Source organism: Malaclemys terrapin, chromosome 13 (assembly GCF_027887155.1).
Source record: "Malaclemys terrapin pileata isolate rMalTer1 chromosome 13, rMalTer1.hap1, whole genome shotgun sequence".
Lineage (NCBI taxonomy): Eukaryota > Metazoa > Chordata > Testudines > Emydidae > Malaclemys > Malaclemys terrapin.
The window spans coordinates 45,928,912-45,955,053 of record NC_071517.1 but is presented as its reverse complement, the minus strand read 5'-3'; the positions used below and the strand labels follow the sequence as shown (position 1 = coordinate 45,955,053).

The 26,142-nt window shown below is 56.7% G+C and overlaps 1 protein-coding gene across 2 annotated transcripts; it reads left to right on the top strand.

The window, feature by feature from the left end:
- The first annotated feature begins 493 nt into the window (after positions 1-493).
- On the top strand, positions 494-25,518 carry LOC128847570 (class I histocompatibility antigen, F10 alpha chain-like). Of its 2 annotated transcripts, XM_054047093.1 has the most exons (7): positions 500-560; positions 3,091-3,351; positions 4,716-4,991; positions 5,898-6,173; positions 10,911-11,030; positions 11,384-11,404; positions 11,982-12,072. In XM_054047093.1, exons 1-7 carry the CDS (start codon positions 500-502, stop codon positions 11,984-11,986), a joined length of 1,020 nt encoding a protein of 339 aa, XP_053903068.1. In that variant the 3' UTR covers positions 11,987-12,072. The 2 variants fall into 2 exon arrangements, with proteins under 2 accessions (XP_053903069.1, XP_053903068.1); XM_054047094.1 differs by lacking the exons at positions 11,384-11,404; positions 11,982-12,072 and adding an exon at positions 25,246-25,518 and having other exon boundaries at positions 494-560.
- Positions 25,519-26,142: the final 624 nt, after the last annotated feature.

The following is a 26,142-nucleotide window of genomic DNA, read 5'->3' as shown; positions in this document are numbered from 1 at the left end:
GTGCTGGGCAGTTGTGGTGGGGCAGTGGGCAGGGTGGTGTGCAGGGCGCTGGGCATTTGTGGGTGGGTCCGGGGGAGCTCTGGCCATAGGGAGTCGGGGGGTGTTGGGCGGGGGGGCTGTGTGGTGTGGTGTGGGCCTGCCCCCGAGGGGAAGGGGCACGCTGGCAGCACAGGGCCGGGCGGGCCACTGTGTGTCTGGCAACTGCTGGTTTGTAACTAGTGCCCTGCACTGGGTGGAGCGGGGCCGCCCCTGCCCTGCCCCATTGCCGCTGGCTGGCGCCTCGCTCCGGGGACTGACCTCCCCGCGCCAGGCTCCACTGCCTCCATGGGGGCCCACAAATATGTTTAGCGCCACGCCCACAAAAGATTAATCCGGCCCCGGGCACGGGGTGGGACTCTGCTGTCTGGGCTCTGCGCCTCGCACCTCTGCCCGGATATCGATGACAAACCGCCTCTGCCTGCGCCCTGATTGGACGGCCACAGGCAGCTGTGACAGGACCATGGCCTGGGGGCTGCTCCTGGCGCTCTGCGGGGGGCTCCTGGCTCCAGCCGCGGCGGGCGGTGAGTACGTGGGGGGCTGGGGGGCAGGGTGACTCCAGCGGGGGGTGTCACCGTAACAGGCCGGGCAGCTCCCTCTGACATGGGGGTGGGGGCGCAAACTGGGGGGCGTGACCCTCCGGGGGTGCAAGAGGTTCTCGGGGGGCGGGGGGGGGCTGAACAACCTGGGATCCTGGGGGTCCCGCAGGACCTGCTGCCGTGATAGCGGGCACAGGATAAAAACAGCGGGAATTGCAGGGCAGGGCGGGACAGGATTAAATAACTAGTCCTCCCGCCCCGTGGCCGCCACCAACGCCCCGTCCAGCAGCTGCTGCTCTCCGGCCACCCAGCCCTGAAGGCAGCACCACCGCCAGCAGCAGCGCCGATAGACGGATTAATGCCGATTACCAGTAATGGGGGGAGTGGGCGCGACACAGTCCATGAATAATGATGGTGGGGGTGACTGGAGCAGTTTACACACCACGGCGTGAATGGCTGTAACCAGGGCGAGGGGGGCAGCCCCCCAGGGAGCAAAGCTGCAGAGGCAGGAAAACGGGGTGGAAATATGATGAAAAAAACGGGTAGGGGTAACAAAGATGCTTGCTGGTCCCGGGCACTAGAACAGCTAGTTACCAGCTGGGTGGGGGTAGCAGGGGGGCACCCGAGGGGGCGTGAGCTCCTTGGGTTGTTCTGCGTTTGTACAGCACCCCTGGGTCCTGGGCCAGGATGGAGGCTCCTAGGTGCTGCCCTAGTCCAGATCATGACTGGTCCCTTCTGGCCTTGAAATCTACAACTGTCCAGCCCCTCGGCTCCGTCTCCTCCATGGGCCTGAGCCGCGTCCCCCTGTCCTGCTTTGGGGGCTCTGCCAGAAATCCCCACACTCCAGCCCAAGAACCACCCCTGGGGGTGATGTCAAACCAGGGTGAGTGAGCTCAGGGAGAGGAGCCGGCCCGCGCTACGGGAGCAGAGGGGGACCGGCCCAGCGACCCTCGCGGGCAGTGGTGTAGGGGTAAATACAGCAGTGGGGCACCTAACCTCAGCGAAACTCCATGTTCCCCGTTGAGAAGCGGGTGAGCGCCGGTTACCCCTGGTATCCCGGCTCCGGCACCGCTGTGCAGTAACCCGGCTGGGGGGCAGGGGGCACTGGGCTCAGGTTTTCCAGGAGCAAAGGCCAGTCCTGCCCGCTCCTGCAGCCTGTCTGCACCAGCCATCTCATGGGCCCAGGCCATGCTGCATGGCAAACCCCCTCAGGGAAACTCTGGGGGCTGCTTTCCCTGCAGGGTGGGGGCTTGTTGTTCCCTGCCTCTGGCACAGAAAGGGGGGACTGCTTGACTGGCCCCCTGAGAACTCCAACTCCCTGCAGGCCTGGCCTGTTGAGTTCCTAGGAAGGGGTGTGTGAACCCCACCTGCCATGACACATAACAGTTGATAGTGGGGGGGAGCACAATTTAAAGGTTCTGGGGCTATGCAGTGGGGTTCAGGGCCGGGCACATAAACCCTGGCAGAAATCTGAGGGGCACGTAACCCTGTGCCCCGCCCCCAATGTGTCACCTCTGCACACCCACACGCCCCAGGTCCTTTGTTTTCAGATTTTATTTTGTTTACATTTTCCTGGGAATTGATCAGTGCTAATTACAAAACTTTTAACAAGTGGGTGAAAACCAGCAGCAGCTCTTAACTGCCCCGTTTTCTGGGGCAATCTCTGGGTTCGCACTGGGGGACGGGAGGGCAGAAAAAAAGCAACAAAGAGGGAAAAGACTGAGTATTGAAAGTGAAATGTTGTGGTTTATTTCAGCAACTGCATTTAACCATAAGTAGGTACGTACGTACGTGTGTGTGTGTGTGTGTGACTTCCTCTCCATTGCCTTACGTTAACAGGCACTTAGACTAATTTATTATTCACACAAACACATCGACTGGCTGTCACGGGTTGGATTTTCTTACCACAATCAGTATTTCCCTGTGTCTGAGTGAGACAAAATTGGGGTGAAAAATCAGTAAACACCAAATAACGGCTTCTGTCAAACCCGGGAATTATTCAGTAAAAAGTCAGTTAAAACTGAAAACAAAGCGCCTTACACCCCCCACGTGCATACACCCCCGACACACACGTGTATGCACATGCAGACCACACACGCACACACCCCACATGCTCACCAAACACCACAGAAATGCACACAGGCCACAAACACCCCAGATTCCGCTGTAGGCACTTTGCACATCCACCGCGCTCAGCCTGAGGGCATTTACTGGGGGGGGGGACAGTTGTTTGGGGGGAGCTAACCCCTCCCCCCAATGTCTGCCCCTTCCACCAAACAATCCGTGGGCTTACAGAGGTGCAGGCTGAGAGATCGTCCTTCCTGATTCCCCCTCGGCTCCGCGCAGTGTGAGTTACTGACAGGTCCCAGCTCGTCCCTCGCCCAGGATGGGGCTGAGGGCAGGGGGACGTGGCTGGGGGTGGGAGGTCTCTGCTGGTCCCCACTGGGTGACCCTGGTGTCCCCTGAGCAAGGGAGGAAGCCGCTTGTTAACTCAACCTCGCTCCTGTTGCTTTAGGGCGCCACAGCCTGGCCGTGCTCGTCACAGCCGTCACCCACGAAGACGGGACCCATCACTTCATCATTGTCACCAAGCTGGATGACGTTCAGATCACGCACTACAGCAGCGACACGCGAGAGCTCAGAGCCACCCAGGAGTGGGCAGCACAGGCCCTGGGCACTGAGTATCTCCAGGAAAAGACTCAGAAGTTCTGGACATATGACAAGGACTCTAAAGGAGGTATCAGGAGGTGGATGGAGCTGTACAACCAGACAGGCGGTGAGTGTCTTGCACACCCCACACGCATAAGTGAGAGTTCTTCTTATTAATGGACACGCGAGAGCTGCCCGCTCAGAATCACTCCCACTGGGGATCGGGGCCTCGCTGGGCCAGGTGCTGCCCAAACCAGAGCTGGCTGGAAAATGGAGTTTTCTTCCCACAGAAAATGTGTTATTCCCGGAAGTGGTTTCATTCCCGATCGGAAGGGAAGTCAGAAATGGGAGGTTTCCACGGGAAGGAAACTTGAGAAATTCTCTCTCGGGAGAATCCCGGGCAGGGAGCCGGGCAGCCCCAGGATCTTCCCTTTCAATTTCCTCAACAGAAAATCAATGCTTTCTGGCCAAATTGAAATTTTCTCATCAAAATTAGTTTTGTGGAAACAGCCTTTCCCAAGGCTAACAGAAAGTCAGGAACCATTAGGAAAGGGACAGATAATCAGACAGAAAATATCATAATGCCATTATATAAATCCATGGTGCGCCCACACCTTGAATACTGCGTGCAGGTCTGGTAGCCCCATCTCCAAAAGGGCAGAGTGGAACTGGGAAAGGTTCAGAGAAGGGTAACAAAGATGATCACGGGTATGAAACAGCTTACGTATGAGGAGAGACTAAAACAATTAGGGCTGTTCAGTTTAGAAAAGAGACGACTAAGGGGGATATGACAGAGTCTATAAAATGATGACTGGTGCGCAGAAAGTGAATAGACAAGAGTTCTTTACACTTTCCCACAATAAAAAACCAGGGGTCACCTGATGAAATGAATAGGCAGCAGGTCTAATACAGACACGTGGAAGTACTTTTTCACACAACACACAATCGCCCCGTGGAACTCATTGCCAGAGGATGTTGTGAAGGACAAAACTATAACTGGGTTCAAAAAAGAACTAGACAAGTTCCTGGAGGGTAGGTTCATCAATGGCTATTAGCCAAGATGGCCAGGGATGGAGCCCCATGCCTGGGGTGACCCTAAACCTCTGCCTGCCAGAAGCCAGGAGGGGAAGACGGGGTGGATCACTCCAGAATTGCCCTGTTCTGTGCACTCCCCCTGAATCTCTGGTGTTGGCCGCTGTCAGACCTTGGTCTCGCCCAGTATGGGATGTTCACCGCTGGAGAGACTCCAGGAGCTCAGTAACTGTCTGGCAGGACTCCAACCCCTCCATCCTTGCCGTGGGTCTGCTCTGACCCCTCCTGCTTCTCAGCGTCCTCTGGGATTGTTCGCTAGCTCAGCATAAGGCCAGCTGTAAGGTCAGAGACGGTAAAGCACCAGTGTCACTGACCAGCCGAGCTCCCCTCTGACCCCACCCGCCACAGACACATTTCCCAGCTCTCAGTGCAGGTCTGAGCTGTCTCTCTCCCCCACAGGGATTCACACTGCACAGGCTCACGTGGGCTGTGCCCTGAGCGACCAGGCCCCTGTGGACCCGAGGTTCCAGTACGCCTTCGACGGGAGGGACTTCATCAGCTTTGACAACCAGACGGGGACGTGGGTTGCAGCCGTGCAGCCGGCCTTCCTCCAGAAGCAGCGCTGGGAGACGGTCAAGACTTGGACTCAGTATGTCCAGAGGTACCTGCAGTATGAGTGTCTGGAGACCCTGCGGCGCCTGGTGCAGCGGGCAATGGGGGTCCTGGAGCAGCAGGGTGAGTGAGCAGCGGGGATCTGCCATGGGGCGTGGGTGACGGGGCACAGGGACACCAGTGGGAGTTGGGTATGTCCAGAAGGGGCAGTGTGGCCTAGTGGATAGCGCACTGGGCTGGGACTCAAGACACCTGGGTTCTAGTCCCAGCTGTGCTACTGCTGTGCTGGGTAGCCTTGGCCTAGTCACCCTCCTGGTCTGTGCCTCAGTTTCCCCACATATGCAATGGGGATAATGACACCAACCTCCTTTGTAAAGCCCTTTGAGATTGACCGATGAGAGCTATGGGTGGTTATTAGTCGGTTCTGGCTGCCTGGGCGTCTCCGTTCTGCAGGGCCTTTCCTGTCAGCTGCCTCAAACTTCCCTTTTGGTCTGAAACATCCCAGCTCTGGGCTGGGAGTTGATTTTTTTTTTTTTTTTTTGGCATGTTTGAGCTGCAAAACGCCACGTTTGTGAGTGTGAAGGAGGCGGGGCTGAGGGGGGCAGGGGCGGGGGATGCATGTTGTCGCTATACAAAGAAAAAACTTGTTTTGAGGGGGTTCTGCCCAGCGCTGGCACCTCCGCAGTCAAGGGCAGAGACATGGATGGGAACAGGGACTCAGGGCCGTGTGACAAAGGGGTTTAAGCGCCTGACAGTGCAGACCGGGGCCAGCTGGGATTTCCGAACAGAGGCGCCTGGCCCCCCATGAAATCACCGGGGTCAGGCACCAAGGGGCGTTTGGAAATCTGCAGTAAGGCTCCAGAAGGGATTTACACCAGATTAACAGGCTCCATTTACAAATTAGTGTAAACAGATGCAGACCGGGTCTCACACACACGTGAGTAGTTGATACGGTGCTGGACCTTTTCGCCTGTCTGTTACATGGTCCCAGTTCCTGGCATGAGACTCACACACTGTCTCCCCCACCAGTGCCCCCTGAGGTCTCAGTTTCCCGCAGAGACGCCCTCGACAGCTCCGTCACCCTCTCCTGCCGCGCCAGGGGCTTTTACCCGCGTCCCATCCATGTCTCCTGGGTGCGGGACGGAGAAGACATCCTGGCGGAGACGGACTCCAGCGGGATCCTGCCCAACGCCGACAGCACCTACTACACGCAGTCGTCCCTGAAGATCTCCCCGCAGCAGGACGGGCACCGCTACGCCTGCCGAGTGAAACACAGCAGCCTGGGGGAGCCCGTGCTCGTCTGGGGTAAGGAGGGGTGAATGGCAGGGCCTGGGGGTGGGGGAACAGCCCTATGGGAATTACAGAGATTCATAGATTCATAGATTCATAGATTCTAGGACTGGAAGGGACCTCGAGAGGTCATCGAGTCCAGTCCCCTGCCTGCATGGCAGGACCAAATACTGTCTAGACCATCCCTGATAGACATTTATCTAATCTACTCTTAAATATCTCCAGAGACGGAGATTCCACAACCTCCCTAGGCAATTTGTTCCAGTGTTTAACCACCCTGACAGTTAGGAACTTTTTCCTAATGTCCAACCTAGACCTCCCTTGCTGCAGTTTAAACCCATTGCTTCTTGTTCTATCCTTAGAGGCTAAGGTGAACAAGTTTTCTCCCTCCTCCTTATGACACCCTTTTAGATGGAGGCAGCCCTGTGGCAGGAGGGTCAATATCCCCCGCCATCATCAGAGCGAACTCTTCTAGCTCTGGATAGTCATGTGGCCTACAGAAACGGCCGATCCCTCAGTGAATCTCATTAAGTTTCTGGCCATGGCGTCATCCAGTGACAGTGAGTTCCACAGGCTGACTCTGTTACGAGGGAAGGGCCCGGTTGCTTTGTGGCTGGCAGTGCCCGGCAGAGCATCCACCCTCTGTGCCCCATCCCCACCTACCTCCCTGCTCAGTGTAGGGGGTTAGCGGTGGCTCCTGCCCCTCGGGGTCAGCGGGAGGCCACCCCACCTCACCACGTCAGGGGGCTCCGCCCACAGCCGGGGAATTAGCCGTGGGGTTAATGGTCTAAGGCTCTAGCCCTCAGGCGGGGCAGACCAAACGAGCTGTCTGTGAGCCCTGGCCCTTAGGCAGAGCAAATAGGGGGCTCTGGTCTGCAGTCAGGGCAGAGCAGTGGTCAGCCTCGGGGCTCCGGCCGGGGTGCGTCTCTGGCCTCTGAGGCAGGGAGAGGCAGTCTATGGCCTGACGACTTGGCTCAGGTAGACGGCAGACAAACGCAGGCTTCTTGGCCTAAGTGGGGAGGCTGCCACCCTGGCGTGGGGCATCACAGACCCACCCAACTCCATCACATCCCAGCCCAGGGCCTTAACAGTGGCGGGGCGTCCTGCCACTGCATCCGCAGGGGTCTGGCTGCAACATGCCGACCGCCGGACTGGAGTCGCCTGTCCCTGGGCCACTTCCTAGCTTCCCCTCGGGGTGTGCCTCGGTCCATGGGTGTCCTCTGACTCCCCGGGTAGGGGTGCAGTGGTGGCCCCAGCAACTCCGCAGGGTCCAGGTCAGGCGGCGACGGCCGCGGCACTGGCCAGTCTTCAGCGCAGCCAGGGTTCTCCTCAGGCTCTACCCCCGGGAGCAGGCGGGAGGCGTCTGTCTCCTCCGGCCACTGTCTCCCAACTGAGCTGGAGGGTTCAGCCTTTATATGTCCCGTCCATCCCTCGACTTCGGGTGGGCGGGGCATGCCCGCTCTGGCTCCGCCCACCCTGGTTTAGCAGGTGGCTCCTCCCCCTCTGGTTCAGGGGGAGGCCACTCCGCCTATCAGACACCCCTCCTCAAGTCCAGCTCCCCGTCTTCGGAGCTGGCCTCTTGGCTCCCCCTAGGCGAGATAAGAAGTCGGCAGTGGCATTCTCCTCACCTGCCCGGTGTCTGACTGTACAGGAACATTGCTGGAGGGTGAGGTACCCCCGCATTAGCCTGGTGTTGGGAGTTCTTTGTGGGGGTTAGTCACTTGAGGGGGCGTGGTCGATGATCAGCACAAAGGGGACCCCAAGAAGATAATATCGGAGCACATCGATGGCCCACTTGCCAATGAGGGCCTCCTTCTCTATGACCGAGTACTTGTATTCCTGGGAGAAAAGCTTTCAGCTGAGGTAGAGGATAGGAATCACTTGTCCATCCATCTCCTGGGAAAGGACTGCCTCAAGCCCCACCTCTGAAGCGACTGTTTGGACCAGACACTCGCGGTTGAAGTCAGGTGTGAACAACACGGGGTCCTGACACAGGCTTTCCTTGAGGGTTTGGAAGGCGTCTTCACACTCGGCCAACCAACGCACCCGGTGGAGGCTGTTCTTGGTCAGGGAGTGCCGTGAGGCGTGAGGGGCACAAACCGTCGATAGCACCTGGTAGCATACCAGCCCTGGGCCAAGTGTCTATCCCAGGTATGGAGTCTTTGCCATCCAATCCGGCATGTTTCTGGGTTGGCAGTGAGTCCGACGTGCCGTGGGGTCTGAAGGATGGCAGCCACCTGATTTAAATGATCTTCCCAGAGGCGGCTGTAGATCACGTCATCGTCCAAGCAGGCCACAGCGTACTCCATGTCGGGGTTCAGGAGGCGGTCCGTCAGGGGCTGGACGGTCGCCAGGGGTCCATGGACGCTGGAGAACATCTGGTGAAATGATATAGCCCGGTCGGAGTGGCATACACAGTCTTCTCCCTGGAGCTCAGGTCCAAGGGGATCTGCCAGCACCTTTTCATAAGGTCAAGTGTTGAGAAGCTCATCGATCCTGGGCATTGCGTACACGTCGAACTTTGAGATCGCATTTACCCTCCGGAAGTCTGTGCAGAATCGGAGAGTCCCAGCTGGCTTCGGAACCAGCACGATAGGACTGGGCCACTGGCTCCATGACCGTTCTGTGACTCCCAGCTCCACCATTGCTTGCACTTCCTTCTCGATGATCTCCCGGGTCTGTCGCAGGAGCGGGCAGGTGGTCTCCCAGACACCCCCGGGGTTCGCCTGGATGGTGTGCTGCATGGCTCCGGTCTGGCCTGGGAGTGCGGTGAAAGTCAGAGAAGCTTTCAGCAGGCACCAGGCCTGTTTCTGTTCTGGTGAGCGGGTGTCACCCAGCTGGGGCTCCTTGGTCTCAGCCATATCAGAGATTTGGGGACCTAAGTCTGGCTCGGAAGGACAAGGAGCGATCAGCAGTCCTTCACATGTACACTATGGCTTCAAAAGATTCACATGGTAAACCCACTTTTTCTTTTTGGGGTCAGGCTGGTGGATCTCGTACGTTACCGGCCCTGCCCGCCAGATCACTTCGTACAGGCCCTGCCATCTGGCGAGGCGTTTGTACTCCTCCAAGGGGAGAAGGGGCACTCAGTCACCGGGCTCGATGGTACGGTCCCAAGTCCCCTGGTTGTAGCCACTCCTGGGTCCCTTCGCGAGGGTCCCGGCCCCAGTCAGTCAATCCTGTAAACGTAGGACATATTGCACGAGGGCAACGGGGTGTGTTCCCAGGCCTCTCTCATTAGATCCAGCACCTCGCGGGGTTGTCGGCCGGACAGGAGCTCAAAGGGGGAGAATTCGGTGGACGACCGGGGTACCTCTCGGGTGGCTAACAACAGCAGCGGGATGAGCTGGTCCCACTGTCGTAGCTCTTGTGGAGGGAACTTCCTCAGCCGGCCCTTTAAGGTTCTGTTGAAGCGCTCGACGAGCCCGTCCATCTGCGGGTGATCCACGGACACCTGCAGCTTCTCAGTGCCCAGCAGCGTATGCACCTGGCGGAACAGCCAGGAGGGGAAGTTGGTGCCTTGATCAGTGAGAAGTTCCCGGGGAAGCCCAGCGCCAGCGAAGATCTTCTCCAGTCCCGGTGCTGTGCTGGTGCGGGCGCTGGTATTTCATGGTGGAATGGCCTCGGGGAAGCGGATTGTGCAGTCCATTAGGACGAGGCTATAGCGGAACCCGGCATTACTCTTCAGGAGGGGTCCCACCAGGTCCATCGCGATTCGCTCGAAGGGGACCCCTACTACGGGCAAGGGGACCAAGGGCACTTTTGCCACCCCCGATCCAGCAGCCAGATGGCACTCGGGGCATGAGCGACAGTCGTCCCTTACCTAACGATGGGCCGTCAGCCAGAAGAAGCGAAATAGGACTCAGGCCAAGGTCTTTTCCTGCCCCAAGTGGCCAGGCACGGGGATGTCATGGACTCATGGGCAAGCTTCAAAACGTCCCTCCAATGGCAGCGAGGGATGACCAACAGGGTCCGAACCTCGTGGGTTTCTGGGTCTCGGTCAGCACAGTAGAGCTGATCAACTGTGAGCTCAAATTGGGGCCAATGGGCCATTCTCTGGAGGTCTGTCACAGCTCCGTCGATGCGGGCCAACTGGTCATAGGCACAACTGAGCGTGGGATTGTCCCTCTGGTCTCAACAGAAGTGAGGGACCCCATCGAAGGGGGGTAGGGGGATGTGGGCCCACCCAACTCCACTGTCCTAGCCCAGTGCCCTAATAGTGGTGGGGAATCCAGCCACAACACAGTGACCATGCTTCCGGCAGCGCTACAGCCGGACTGGAGTCAGCTGCCCCTGGGCCACTTCCTACCTCCCCCTTAGGGTGCACCTGGGTCCGTGTGTCTCCCCGGGGTAGGTATCCAGCAGCGGCAGCAGCTCTGGCCAGTCTTCAGTGCCGCCAGGGTTCTCCTCCGGCTCTAACTCGGGGAGCAGGCGGGAGGCGTCTGTCTCCTCCAGACGCTTTCTCCCAACTGAGCTCCAGGGCTCAGACTTTAATTTTCCTGCCCCGCCCCTTGACTTCCAGTGGGCGGGGCAAGCCTAAGCCCCACCCACCCTGATTTAGTGGTTGGCTCCTCCCCCTCTGGCTCAGTGGGAAGCATCTCCACCTCATCACACTTGGGTTTCCCCTCCCCTGGGGCCAGATCTCTGCAGACGCCCTCGGGGAGACATTCAAGGCAAAGGCCTGTGGCTGCCCCAGGAGGATGCCTCAGCGGCTGCGCCCCTCGGTGACCTGGGCCCTTCTCCATCCCACAGCGCCTGGGAAGAAGGGCCCCCTGCACCCCGGGGTCCTGGCCGCCATCGTCCTGGCCGGGCTGGTTCTGGCTGGTGGAGCCGTAGGGGTCGGCGTCATCCTGTGGAGGAGAAAATCAGCAGGTAAGAGCTGGTCCCATGGAGCCGGGATGTGGGGAGGTCTGGGGAGTGGGGTGGCACAGCCAGCCGAAGGGGGAATGGCTCCTAGCACTGCCCCCCAAGGAGAGATGGGACATGGCCATGGGGCAGGGCCAATCACCATAGCCCGGACCAGTTGGGGGCAGAGTGGGCTCTGTCGTTGGCTGGGCGCTGTGTGCCCTGATGGGGCGGGGGGGGCACTGGGGTGGGTCTGGCCCAGGCGAGGTGCAATTGGGGTCGTGGGGAGCCCTGAGTCCAGGGGAGGGGGTCGGGGTCTCCACGGGGAAGGGGTTACCCTGCTTCCCTGCACTGACCCTCATTCTCTGCTTGTGTTTCAGGTCCCTATGTTCCGGCAGCCAGTGAGTAAATCCTGGGTATGGGGCCCAGATGCCCCAGTGCATTATGGCTGCGGGGTGGGGTCCCCGTGAGGGGAGGAGGGAGCCCAGCAGTGACTGGAGATGGGCCCCGATCACTGGTTACTCTGGGTCTGACAATTCCTCGGCTTGTGGGAATCTGCGAGGCCGTCCCCAGCCGTCGCCCTTCCCCGGCTCCCCCGAATTCTGTGACAGACGCGCTGCCTTCGCCCAAACCTAGGGAACCCCAAAGGGCCGGAACAGCATCCAAAGGCCACCCCTGAGAGCACAGCTCATCCAGCGTCCCAGCATGCACTGGGGCCCCTTAGCGTGGCTCTGGGGACGGGAGTGCAGGCTGGTACCTGGGGCTCAGGGAGGCAATGTGTAGGGGTGTTACGCTCTCTCCTGGAGGCCTGTCCATTGTCCCTCTGTCAGGACTGGGGGGTTTCTGTGCAGAGCACAGTTTGGGGTCCAGATGTGACACTGTGGGGGGAAGCCCAGAGCTGAAGTCCCATCCCCCTTCCCTAGCTGGGATCCCCCACAGCTAAAGCCGCCTCGGAACGATTTTCTTCTCTCTCCACAGCATAGATCAGAGAAGATTCTGCCTCCAGCTCGTCATGGGGCAGACACCCGGAGCGTGGGACCCCGGCGTCGGGGGGACCCTGCCCAGCCATTGACCCTGCTGTCTCAGTGATCTCTGTCCACTGACTCCCTTCTGCTCTGGGGGCGATTCTGGCGTGGCTGTTAGAGCAGGTTCCTCCTGTGGTGTTGGGTTTTAGGCTGTTGTATTTCAGGGTTTGCATCTCTCCTGCAGCGTGTTCATTCCAAGTCACTGATCACTGGGCCCTTCTCCAGCCAGGACTCTGCCTCATCTGCCCTCCACAGGGTCTGACACAATCCCGTCTCCCGTCTCGCCAGTGCCAGTCACGGGGCAGTTCCCCTTTTCCAGTCGCAGGAGCCGGCAGAGTCAGACGAGCAGGCAGAGGCTGGGGCAAGTGGGGCACTGTGGGATCCCACTCCCCTCCGTGGGGCAGATGGGCCGGCCTGGCAAACCAACCCCCAGCTTGTGACCGGCAGGAGTACTCGTCTCTGTGCTCTGAGTTCAGCTCGGGGCTTTCGCCCCGATTCTGTGGGTCAAACTCACCCACCCCACAAGCTGCTCAGGGCTGAGCCGCTGAGTCTCCCCATATCCGATCCGGCTCTGAGCCCGTGTGTGTGCAGCAGGACCCGCTGACGGACGTGGACCTGTCCCCCGCTGGCACGGCTGAGGGAATGGCCGACGGGGGCTCTGAACCCGTGTGTGTGCAGCAGGACCCGCTGACGGACGTGGACCTGTCCCCCGCTGGCACGGCTGAGGGAATGGCCGACGGGGGCTCTGAACCCGTGTGTGTGCAGCAGGACCCGCTGACGGACGTGGACCTGTCCCCCGCTGGCACGGCTGAGGGAATGGCCGACGGGGGCTCTGAGCCCGTGTCTGTGCAGCAGGACCCGCTGACGGACGTGGACCTGTCCCCCTCTGGCACGGCTGAGGGAATGGCCGACGGGGGCTCTGAACCCGTGTGTGTGCAGCAGGACCCGCTGACGGACGTGGACCTGTCCCCCGCTGGCACGGCTGAGGGAATGGCCGACGGGGGCTCTGAACCCGTGTGTGTGCAGCAGGACCCGCTGACGGACGTGGACCTGTCCCCCTCTGGCATGGCTGAGGGAATGGCCCACGGGGGCTCTGAGCCCGTGTGTGTGCAGCAGGACCCGCTGACGGACGCGGACCTGTCCCCCGCTGGCACGGCTGAGGGAATGGCCCAAGGGGGCTCTCCTCTGATTTCTGATCCAACGCTGCATTTCTTCAGTGATTTACATATTGGTGCTGGCCCAGGCTGGCATTGTGCTGGTGCTGCCAAATCACAGACCAAGGAGAAGGGCCCTGCCCCACGGGGATCACAATCGACTGTGGTTTCTATCTGCTCTAAGCAGGGCTGGCTCTAGGCACCAGCAAAGCAAGCCGGTGCTTGGGGCAGCCCATTTTCAGGGGCGGCAGCCAGTGGGGACCCAGCCGGGGAGCTGAGAACCCACGGGGGGGCCTGGGAGCTGCAGTTCCTTCGTTAGCTCCCTGCCTATAGCGCCAGCCCTGGAGCAGGGAAGGAACTACATTTCCCAGCATTCCCTCACCCGCTATCAACGGGAAAGGGAGGGGGAGGGAGGGAGGTAGCGGAGACCCCATGTGCTGCACCCTGCTGTGAATGGAGAGCTGGCTGGTAGAGGGGGGGCCCCGGGAACGGGGGACAAGTGCGCCCAGGGCAGGCGGCTTTGCCCCAGCTCTCCCCTTCAGAAGACAGCCCCAGACTGGATTAGGGATACTGGTGTGACCTCACCTGGCAGCCCCCAAAGAAGGAACTGGGGGGACTAAATGGACAGTGCCCCCCTCTATCTGAAGCCTAGCAAGGGAGGTATGTGGACCCCACTAGAATTTAAAATGAAAAGTAAGGGAGGGGGGCTCTGGACCTGATACAGTACCAGGCACGTAGGAGGATTTCCATTTCTGAGTGATGGAAGCAGAAATTGACGTTTCCTTTCCAGATTTCGCTAATATTCAGAAAGGGAATCTAGCACCTGCCTTCCAGATTTGAACACCTCAAAATTCAGGAGTGCTCACGCTCAGTTTGGGCGGCTGTTACTTCATTTCCCCCAAATCAAATATACTGATCCACTGGAACTTGCTGTAGAAAAAGTAGGATAAAATTGAGCAAGAAATGCTTCCCAGTGGTTATTAGGACTGGAATTGTTCCCCATAGAAACAAAGAATGGAACAAAAGAATAATAAAGGCACCTCAACTTTTCCTCGTTTATGGAGGATAGTCTTATAATATGCATCCAGATATCCTCCAATCACACAAGCTGAAAATTGTTCCACTTTACTGCAGTTCTGTAACCATATGGGAACCGATCCTGTCTGTGTTCTGTGCACATCTAAAATTCCTGCTGAATGACCCGCCCTGGGAGCGAGTTACCAGTGACCCAGGGCTGCGGCGGAAGGAGGGTGCAGGTGGGGGGGGGCAGAGCCCAGGACTGGGGCGGCAGGGGGTGTGTGGATGGGGGGACACTGATGGGGGGGAATGGGGAGCCCAGAGCTGGGGCAGCATGGGGTGTGTGTGGGGGAGAGCCCAGGGCTGGGGTGGCAGGGGGTGCAGGTGTGGGGGGGAGAGCCCAGAGCTGGGACAGCAGGGGGGTGCGGGTTGGGGGAGGCCCAGAACCGGGGTGGCAGGGTGTGCAGGTGCAGGGGGAGAGCCCAGGGCTGGGGCAGCAGGGCGGTGCGGGGGGAAGCCCAGGGCTGGGGTGGGGGCAGCCAACATTTTTTTTGCTTGGGGCGGCAAAAAACCTAGAGCCAGCCCTGGCTCTAAGAACAGGAATACTTGTGGCACCTTGATTTCAACAATTTCCATCCCACCATCAACCTCAGCCTGGACCAGTCCACACAAGAGATCCACTTCCTGGACACTACAGTGCTAATAAGCGATGGTCACATAAATACCACCCTATACCGGAAACCTACTGACTGCTATACGTACCTACATGCCTCCAGCTTCCATCCAGACCATACCACACGATCCATTATCTACAGCCAAGCTCTAAGATACAACCGCGTTTGCTCCAACCCCTCAGACAGAGACAAGCACCTACAAGATCTCTATCAATTATTCTTACAACTACAATACCCACCTGGGGAAGTGAAGAAACAGATTGACAGAGCCAGAAGAGTACCCAGAAGTCACCTACTCCAGGACAGGCCCAACAAAGAAAATAACAGAACACCACTAGCTGTCACCTTCAGCCCCCAACTAAAACCTCTCCAGCGCATCATCAAGGATCTACAACCTATCCTGAAAGACGATCACTCACTCTCACAGACCTTGGGAGACAGACCAGTCCTCGCTTGCAGACAGCCCCCTAACCTGAAGCAAATACTCACCAGCAACCACACACCACACCACAGAAACACTGACCCAGGAACCCATCCTTGCAACAAAGCCCGTTGCCAACTCTGTCCACATATCTATTCAAGTGACATCATCATAGGACCTAATCACATCAGCCAGACCATCAGGGGCTCGTTCACCTGCACATCTACCAATGTGATATATGCCATCATGTGCCAGCAATGCCCCTCTGCCATGTACATTGGCCAAACCAGACAGTCTCTATGCAAAAGAATAAATGGACACAAATCTGACATTAGGAATCATAACATTTAAAAACTAGTAGGAGAACACTTCAACCTCTCTGGTCACTCAGTAACAGACTTAAAGGTGGCAATTTTGCAACAGAAAAGCTTCAAAAACAGACTCCAACGAGAAACTGCTGAACCTGAATTAATATGCAAATTAGATACCATCAATTTAGGCTTGAATAGAGACTGGGAATGGCTGAGCCATTACCCACATTGAATCTATTTCCCCGTGTTAAGTATCTTCACACCTTCTTGTCAAACTGTCTAAAATGGGCTAGCTTGATTATCACTACAAAAGTTTTTTTCTCCTGCTGATAATCGCTCATCTTAATTAATTAGCCTCTTAGAGTGGGTAGGGCAACTTCCACCTGTTCATGCTCTCTGTATGTGTGTATATATATCTCCTCAATATTTATTCCACTCTGTATGCATCCGAAGAAGTGGGCTGTAGTCCACGAAAGCTTATGCTCAAATAAATGTGTTAGTCTCTAAGGTGCCACAAGTCCTCCTGTTCTTTTTGCGGATACAGACTAACACGGCTGCTACTCTGAAATCTATCTGCTCTGTCCTCTCCGGGCTTTGTCTGGTCAGTAAAAGACCCGCGGTGCGGGAATGCCGTGCAAAGTGTCTGTGTGTATCCACCTCACAGCCACACGGCTGGTGCTTCCATTTAGGTGACCTAGGCAGTCGCCTAGGGCACCAGGATTTGGAGGGAGGCATTTTGCCGCCCACGGTGGCAATTCGGCGTTGGGGGGGTCCTTCTGCGCTCCGGGTCTTCGGCGGCAATTCTGCGGCGGGTCCTTCACTCGCTCCGGGACCCGCCGCCGAAGTGCCCCGAAGACCGGGAGCGCGGAAGGACCCCCAGCCACAGAATTGCCGACGACGACCGGGAGCGCGGAAAGACCCCCGCCTAGGGCAGCAAAAACCCTGGCGCCGCTCCTGCACAGCCACCATGTGCCCATGTCTGGGGGGTTCTGGGAGAGGGGGGTTTAAATGACTGGGGAGTGTTGGGGGGTCAGCACTGGTCCTGGGGGCTCCCCTGGGCCAAAGCTGTGCCAGTCCCAAGGGCTACTGCCCATCCCCTGGGACGAGATCTCCCCAGATAACAGAGAGTTCACCTCAGCACCAGGGCTCCCAGCCCTTCCCCTGGGGAGAGGCTCTGCCCCCAAACCCTGGCCCTTCCCTTGGGTAGGGGAATCCCGGCTCTCAGACCCCCAACCTGGGGCTCCCTTTGTTAATTTCATCCCATTGCTCCTGCAGAGCCCAAGAGGAAACAGCTGCCCCGTGTGACCTGGGGCCTGTCCCTGCCACGCTGGATCAGACCCATTGGCCTGTCTAACCCGGTGTCCCTGGCCTCCCTGTGTCAGACCCATACACCCGTCTGGCCTGGTGTTCCCTGCTGCCCTGCACCAGCCACCTGAATTTACACCAGGGATAAATTGTGCCCATAGAAGGGTGGGGATAAAGCTGTGTGCACCTGGGACCAGTTCTCAGCAGGACAAGGATACCTCTGGCCCTGTTTAGGAACTGCTGATTGTACAGTTGGGTTCCAGCCCCGCACCAGCGGTAGAGTGTGGTGTTTAGTGGGTTAAAGTGGGGGGGCTGTGGTATTTCTCCACAACCACCCACCATTTAACTTCAGAAAGGAAAACAACACAAACACGAGGAAGCTAGTTAAACGGAAATGAAAAGGAACAGTCACAAGAGTGAGACGCCTGCAAGCTGCATGGAATCCTTTAAAAATCATCGTCATCGAAGCATAAACTAAAAGTGTACCCCAAATAAAAAAAATATGAGAGGACCAAAAAAATACCAGCTTGTCTAACCAGCAGAGTAAAACCGGCTGTTAGAGATAAAAAAGCATCTTTCAAAAACTGGTCGTCAAATCCTACTGAGGAAATCAGAACGGAGCATAACCACTGGCTAGTCAAGTGTGAAAGTATAACCAGGCAGGCCGAAAAAGAATTTGAAGAGCAACCAGCAAAAGGCACAAAACCGAACAGCAAATTATTTTTTTAAATACATGAGAGGCAGGAAGTGAGGAAACCATCAGTGGGGCCATGGGATGATCGAAGTGCAAAAGGAGCACTCAAGGACGACAAGGGCATTGTGGAGAAGCTGAATGAATTCTCTGCATTGATTTTCACGGCCAAGGATGGGAGGGAGATTCCCACACCTGAGCCGTTCTGTTTAGGTGGCAGATCTGAGGAGCTGTCCCAGACTGAGGTGTCGGTAGAGGACGGTTTGGAACAAATTGATCAATTAAACAGTCATCAGCCACCAGAACCAGAGGGTGTTACCCCAAAAAACTGGTTTTGGGGTGCCCCCCATAGCCCACTGATTGCCCCCGCAATCTGTTCTTCCTCCGGTGTGGGGTAGGGTTACCATTTTTTAAAATAACAAAAAGAGGACACTCCAAGGGGCCCCGCCCCCTTCCCAACTCCACCCCCTTCCCCGCCCCAGCCCCACCCCAACTCCGCCCCCTCCCCTGAATGCTCCGGCCCCCTGCTCCTCCCCCTCCCCTGCTTCCCGCGAATCAAATGTTCGCGGGAAGCCTGAAACAGGGAGGCAGGCAGCAGGCAAGCTGGGGTGGGGGGGGGCGGAGGGGGGCGCGAGGAGGCGCGGCCCAGTCTGGCCCCCTGGCCGAGCGGTTCGGGCCCGGCTCGGCTCGGCTCGGCTCGGGCCCTGGGGCGCCAGCGCCAGCCCCAGCCCCGGCCGCTCCAGCTCGGGCCCTGGGACACGGGCACCGGCCCCAGCCAAGCGGCTCCGGCCCCGGTGGCTTCGGCCCGGCCTGGCTTGGCTCGGGCCCCGGGGCACCAGCTCTGGTTCCGGTGGAGCGTGCCAGCCCCGGCCCGACCCGGCCCCGGCGGTTCCAGCTTGGCTCAGGCCCTGGGGCACCGGCCAAGCGGCTCCGGCAGCTCTGGCCCGGCTCGGCTCGGGCCCTGGGGCGCCGGCCCCGGTTCCGGCAGAGCGCGCCAGCCGCAGCCCACCCCGGCCCCGGAGGTTCCAGCTTGGCTTGGGCCCCGGGGCACCGGCCCTGGTTCTGGCCAAGCGCGCTGGCCCTGGCCGAGCGGCTCTGGCCCCGGGACACCGGCTGAGCGGCTCCAGCCCCGGTGACTCCAGCTTGGATCGGGCCCCGGGGCACTGGCCCGTCCGGCACCGGCCCCAGCACTGGCCCCGGCGCCGGCTGGCAGCCGAGCACCGCTGGCCCCAGCGGCTCCAGCTCCGGCTCCAGCGTGGATCCAAGCCCCACAACCCCTCCCTATTTTCCCGGACATGTCCGGCTTTTTGGAATTTCCCCCCAGATGGGGATTTGATGACCAAAAAGCCGGATATGTCCGGGAAAATCCGACGTATGGTAACCCTAGTGTGTGGGTCTCTGGGGTGGCTGAGAAAATACATGGAGGACGTGGCTCCAGCCTTGTGATCAATGACTGACACAAGCCGGATTCTTTCCAAAGCCAGGCCCCTTTTCTTGACACCAGTAATAACGGCCCCGGCGCAGTCACTGTCCAGACCCGGAGCCCTACAGCCCCTCACACAGCCCTGCCGGAGAGTTTGAAATGAAGCCACGTGGCTGCTCCCTGCGGCTGGGGACCAGGCGCTCACAGGGAGGTGACAGCAAGGGGCAGCGATTCATTCGGCTTTACACCGATAAATCTGTCTTGCAATCACACACATAGCTACGTCCATGTTACCCCCCAGACACTGCCCGGCACCGTCCCTGCATCGTCCCTGCACCGTAACAAGCAGGTGCTTGGGGCGGCCGAGGGAGAGGGGCGGCACCTGCAGCAATTCGGGGGTGGCAGGTCCCTCACTCCCTCTAGGAGCGAAGGACCTGCCGCTGAACTGCCACCGCCAATCGCGGCTTTTTTTTTTTTTTTTTTTTTGCTTGGGGCGGCAGAAATGCTGGAGCCGGCCCTGGTTCCTGTCCCTGACACACTCAGCTGCCTGCCAGTATCTGCTCCTCTTTTCCCTTCCTCCCTCCTCTGCTGTGTCCGTCTCTTACCCTCTCCTCGTGTCTTCTTCGCCTCCGTCCCCCCCTCGCCGCCTTTGTCCCCCCTCTGCTTTCTGCTCCCGCTGCCCTGTCAATCACACCGTGGGACCCTTATGTCCATTATCTGCCAATCATTGTTGTTTACCACCTTCTTCTTCCCACCAACTCTCCCCTGTGCCTGTTAGCCCCCATTCGATTTACCTCACAGTGTATGTCCGTTTACCCCCTTTTCCCACCAACTCTCCCCCATGCCCGTTAGCCACATTGGATTTACCTCACAGCGTTATGTCCCCTTTTCCTGCCAATTTGGTCTGGAGTGCTGGGTGCCCTATACCCGCCATTTAATGGATGGCTTATTTAAGATGGACGCCAGGGACACAAGATGGAGTTTCTCTGGTATCAGTGGGACTCAGACAGGAGTTCTGCAGGAACTCCGCTATGAAATTGCAGAACTATTAAATATGGCTTGTGACCTGTCACTTCTCTCAGCCCCTGGAGCAGATAACTGGCGGGTAGCAAATGTAATGCAGATTTTTTAAAAAGGCTCCAGAGGTGATCCTGGCAATGATAGGGCGGGGAGCCGAACTTCGGTACCAGGAAATTGGTTGAAACTGTCGTAAAGACCAGAATGATCAGACACATCGATGAACACAGTATTTGGGGGACAAGTCAGCAGGCTTTTGTAAAGGGAAGGCCCGGCTCACCAATCTAGTAGAATTCTTTGTGTCAACGAACATGTGGACAAGGGGGATCCAGTGGCTAGAGTGTACTTGGCCTTTCAGAAAGTCTTTGACAAGGTCTCTCACCAAAGGAGCCATTAGGAAAGGGATAATCAGACAGAAAATATCACAATGCCTCTATAAATCCATGGTGCACCCACACCTTGAATACTGAGTGCAATTCTGGTTGCCCCATCTTAAAAATATATATTAGAACTAGAAAAGCTGCAGAGAAGGACAAGAGAAATGATGAGGCGTATGGAACGGCTGCCTTATGAGGAGAGATTCAAAAGACTGAGACTGTTCACCTTAGACAGGAGACGACCACTGGGGATGCGATGGGGTGTACAAACCCCACAGTGGGCAGCCAGGGGTTACGGAGCTGCTCTGGGCCCAGCCAGCCCTGCCCCGCCACACCTGCAGGAAATGCACCAGCTGCAGGAGGCGTTCAAAGGCAGGACAGCGGCTGGTTTGGGGGCAGCCCAGGGAAGAGAGCAGCCTGCGACCTGCAGCTCCAGGAGAGGAGAGCGGAGGGAAAGGCAGAATCTCTGCTCATGACAGCTGAGGGAAGGGAGGGCCCGCCACAGATACAGCCTGAAAGGGACACGTCCCCCTCTCCTGCTCATCTGGACTCCGAGTTTTGTTCATTCCCCTGTACTGTGGACTGCCCCAGGGGGGGAAAGGCCTAGGACAGAGCTGGCCCAGGAGGTCGTCCTGTGGGAGGAGATGGTGGCCTGGCCACAAAGCCCTGAGGTAAGTGGGGAAATGGGATCCTGGGAGGAAGCACAAGCAGGAGAGCGCAAGAGGGGAGGACTCCTGTCTCATGCTGAGAAAGAGGGACGATCGATGAGGTATCTTAAGTGTCTATACACAAATGCAAGAAGCCTGGGAAACAAGCAGGGAGAACTGGAAGTCCTGGCACAGTCAGGGAACTATGATGTGATTGGAATAACAGAGACTTGGTGGGATAACTCACATGACTGGAGTACTGTCATGGATGGATAGAAACCATTCAGGAAGGACAGGCAGGGCAGAAAAGGTGGGGGAGTTGCATTGTATGTAAGAGAGGAGTATGACTGCTCAGAGCTCCGGTATGAAACTGCAGAAAAACCTGAGAGTCTCTGGATAAAGTTGAGAAGTGTGAGCAACAAGGGTGATGTCATGGTTGGAGTCTGCTATAGACCACCAGACCAGGGGGATGAGGTGGACGAGGCTTTCTTCTGGCAACTAGCAGAAGTTGCTAGATCGCAGGCCCTGGTTCTCATGGGAGACTTTAATCACCCTGATATCTGCTAGGAGAGCAATACAGCGGTGCACAGACAATCCAGGAAATTTTTGGAACGTGTAGGGGACAATTTCCTGGTGCAAGTGCTGGAGGAACCAACTAGGGGCAGAGCTTTTCTTGACCTGCTGCTCACAAACAGGGAAGAATTAGTAGGGGAAGCAAAAGTGGATGGGAACCTGGGAGGCAGTGACCATGAGATGGTCGAGTTCAGGATCCTGACACAAGGAAGAAAGGAGAGCAGCAGAATACGGACCCTGGACTTCAGAAAAGCAGACTTTGACTCCCTCAGGGAACAGATGGGCAGGATCCCCTGGGAGAATAACATGAAGGGCAAAGGGGTCCAGGAGAGCTGGCTGTATGTTAAAGAATCCTTATTGAGGTTGCAGGAACAAACCATCCCGATGTGTAGAAAGAATAGTAAATATGGCAGGTGACCAGCTTGGCTAAACAGTGAAATCCTTGCTGATCTTAAACGCAAAAAAGAAGCTTACAAGAAGTGGAAGATTGGACAAATGACCAGGGAGGAGTATAAAAATATTGCTCAGGCATGCAGGAGTGAAATCAGGAAGGCCAAATCACACTTGGAGTTGCAGTTAGCAAGAGATGTTAAGAGTAACAAGAAGGGTTTCTACAGGTATGTTAGCAAGAAGAAGAAAATCAAGGAAAGTGTGGGCCCCTTACTGAATGAGGGAGGCAACCTAGTGACCGAGGATGTGGAAAAAGCTAATGTACTCAATGATTTTTTTGCCTCTGTCTTCACGCACAAGGTCAGCTCCCAGATTGCTGCACTGGGCAGTACAGCATGGGGAGAAGGTGACCAGCCCTCTGTGAAGAAAGAAGTGGTTCAGGACTATTTAGAAAAACTGGACGTGCACAAGTCCATGGGGCCAGATGCGCTGCATCCGAGGGTGCTAAAGGAGTTGGCGGGTGAGATTGCAGAGCCATTAGCCATTATTTTTGAAAACTCATGGCAATCGGGGGAGGTCCCAGATGACTGGAGAAAGGCTAATGTAGTGCCCATCTTTAAAAAAGGGAAGGAGGAGGATCCGGGGAACTACAGGCCAGTCAGCCTCACCTCAGTCCCTGGAAAAATCATGGAGCAGGTCCTCAAGGAATCAATTCTGAAACATTTAGAGGAGAGGAAAGTGATCAGGAACAGTCATCATGGATTCACAAAGGGGAAGTCGTGCCTGACTAACCTAATTGCCTTCTATGATGAGATAACTGGCTCTGTGGATGAGGGGAAAGCAGTGGATGTGTTATTCTTTGACTTTTGCAAAGCTTTTGATACGGTCTCCCAGTATTCTTGCCGCCAAGTTAAAGAAGTATGGGCTGGATGAATGGACTGTAAGGTGGATAGAAAGCTGGCTAGATCGTCGGGCTCAACGGGTAGTGATCAATGGCTCCATGTCTAGTCGGCAGCCGGTTTCAAGTGGAGTGCCCCAAGGGTCGGTCCTGGGGCCGGTTTTGTTTAATATCTTTATTAATGATCTGGAGGATGGTGTGGACTGCACTCTCAGCAAGTTTGCAGATGACACTAAACTAGGAGGCGTGGTAGATACACTAGAGGGTAGGGATCGGATACAGAGGGACCTAGACAAATTACAGGTTTCAGAGTAACAGCCGTGTTAGTCTGTATCCGCAAAAAGAAGAACAGGAGTACTTGTGGCACCTTAGAGACTAACAAATTTATTAGAGCATAAGCTTTCGTGGACTACAGCCCACTGGTATGCATCCGAAGAAGTGGGCTGTAGTCCACGAAAGCTTATGCTCTAATAAATTTGTTAGTCTCTAAGGTGCCACAAGTACTCCTGTTCTTCTTTTTGCTAGACAAATTAGAGGATTGGGCCGAAAAAAACCTGATGAGGTTCAACAAGGACAAGTGCAGAGTCCTGCACTTAGGACGGAAGAATCCCATGCACTGCTACAGACAAGGGACCGAATGGCTAGGTAGCAGTTCTGCAGAAAAGGACCTAGGGGTCACAGTGGACGAGAAGCTGGATATGAGTCAACAGTGTGCTCTTGTTGCCAAGAAGGCTAACGGCATTTTGGGCTGTATAAGTAGGGGCATTGCCAGCAGATCGAGGAACGTGATCGTTCCCCTTTATTCGACATTGGTGAGGCCTCATCTGGAATACTGTGTCCAGTTTTGGTCCCCACACTACAAAAAGGATGTGGAAAAATTGGAAAGAGTCTAGCGGAGGGCAACAAAAATGATTAGGGGTCTGGGGCACATGACTTATGAGGAGAGGCTGAGGGAACTGGGATTGTTTAGTCTCCAGAAGAGAAGAATGAGGGGGGATTTGATAGCAGCCTTCAACTACCTGAAGGGGGGTTCCAAAGAGGATGGAGCTCGGCTGTTCTCAGTGGTGGCAGATGACAGATGACAGAACAAGGAGCAATGGTCTCAAGTTGCAGTGGGGGAGGTTTAGGTTGGATATTAGGAAACACTATTTCACTAGGAGGGTGGTGAAACACTGGAATGGGTTCCCTAGGGAGGTGGTGGAGTCTCCTTCCTTGGAGGTTTTTAAGGCCCGGCTTGACAAAGCCCTGGCTGGGATAATTTAGCTGGGGATTGGTCCTGCTTTGTGCAGGGGGTTGGACTAGATACCTCCTGAGGTCCCTTCCAACTCTGATATTCTATGATTCTATGATTCTATGAAAGGAAGAGAGCTGCCCTTCAGCACGCAGATGCGGGAAGGTGCCTGTTGCTGAGCAGACACCCAACACATTGCCTAGACCCTGATGGCAGTATTTCTTTACACAACACAACGGCGAATCGGGGAAACCGCTCTGGGCCCTGCGCTTCGATAAAACCGCAAGGAGGCGAACACGGAGGCGAGTGGCAGGTGGGCAGGCGGGATGGGGGTGAGGAGGAGAGCGGTGTGCTGGGGGGGTAAGAAGTCAAGCGGCATCTGGGTGGGCGGGCGTGCCGGGCGGACGGTGAGGAGACTAGCGGGGAGGCTGATTTGTCCCGCCTGCCCCCAGGGACGGCCCTGACGAGGATGATCACTAAACTCCTTATATTCTGAGCTAAATGCAAACCCCATCTCTCTGCTTCTGTAGATAAATCTCTGATAATTTTCATATGACGTTACATTGTGCCTCTTCATATAACCTTGTGGTGGGTCTACCCACATGTGACCTCTGTTTTCATGGGACTTTGTATCAAAGCCTCATTTAGAAACTTTGCATTGCCCTTGGTATAATATTATAGCCCCTAAGGATAGAATAAGATAGAAGAAAAATTTCTTTTTGCTAGCAGTAGAACAAGAGCTCTCTGCCCTCCCCCTCTTAATCAATTGCCCTGTTGAATGAATGAGGTGTGGATGAGCAAGGCATGGAAGGCAGCACCTCCAGACAGCCTCAACTGTTGGAGAGGGGCTGGGAGCCAGACCCAAGGACAATAAAACGTGTCAAGTGGGCTCATTAAACACAAGCAGACATACCGGCGGCCTCGGGGGTTAGAAGCAAGCACCTTCTTTTGGAAACACCCTCTTTGCAGCATTGGGACAACACTCAAAAGAAAGCAGCACAAAGGACCAATGGACACAGACACAGAGTTTGAATCTGGTCTAGATTTGCATAAGAGAAAAGCTGCTATAAAAGTGAGGTGTCTTGCAGAGGACCCCGGGTCTCGTCTTGTCAACATGGGAGCATCGATCCGGATCGGCAGAAGCCCGGCTCCACCCTCTCCCCCATCTAACTCACCTGGCCAGTGCAGTTAAGGGGAGCAACTAATTGGTAACAACAAGACGGAGTGTGTTTGTGTGTGTGTGTGAGTGTAAGTGTAATATATTATATGCATATAATACAGTGTTAATGAATACATGTATTACTAATAAATGTGGCGTTTTGCCTTATTCCCCCTGAAAAGATCCTGTGCAGTACTTTAAGTACAACACTTCCCCTGCTAGCCCCCTCACTCTCAGCTCTGTGCTTCCCCCGCTAGCCTAGGGTTACCATTCGTCCGGATTCCCCTGGACATGTCCGGCTTTTTCGGGTTAAAAATAGCGTCCGGGGGGAATCTGTCAATGTCCGGACTTCCCCTCCTCCCCCCCCCCCCCATGCAGAGCGTGCGCGTGGCTTACAGAGCAGCCGGGGCTCCGACAGCCAGAGCCAGAGCCAGAGCCCTTCCTGCACTTCCCCCTCCTCCCTCCTGAAACTTGACACCCCCTCCTCCTCTCCCTCCCCCCTTCCTTCACTTCCCCCTCCTCCCTCCTGAAACTTGACACCCTCTCCCTCCCCCTCCCTCCCCCCTTCCGTCACTTCCCCCCCCTCTCTCCTGAAACTTGACACCACTCCCCTCCTCTCCCCCTCCCTGCATTCACAGATGGCCGGCTGTTTGTCTGGAGCGCCGACCCTGCTCCCCTCCCCCTGCCGAGTGCGCCGCTCTGCAGCACAGTAAGGGGGCCGGGGGGGGGTCAGAGAAGCGGCAGGGAGGTTTGGGGGGGGGTAGTCAAGAGACAGGGAGCAGGGGGGAGGGTTGGATGGGTCAGGGAGTTTGGGGGGGGCTGTCTG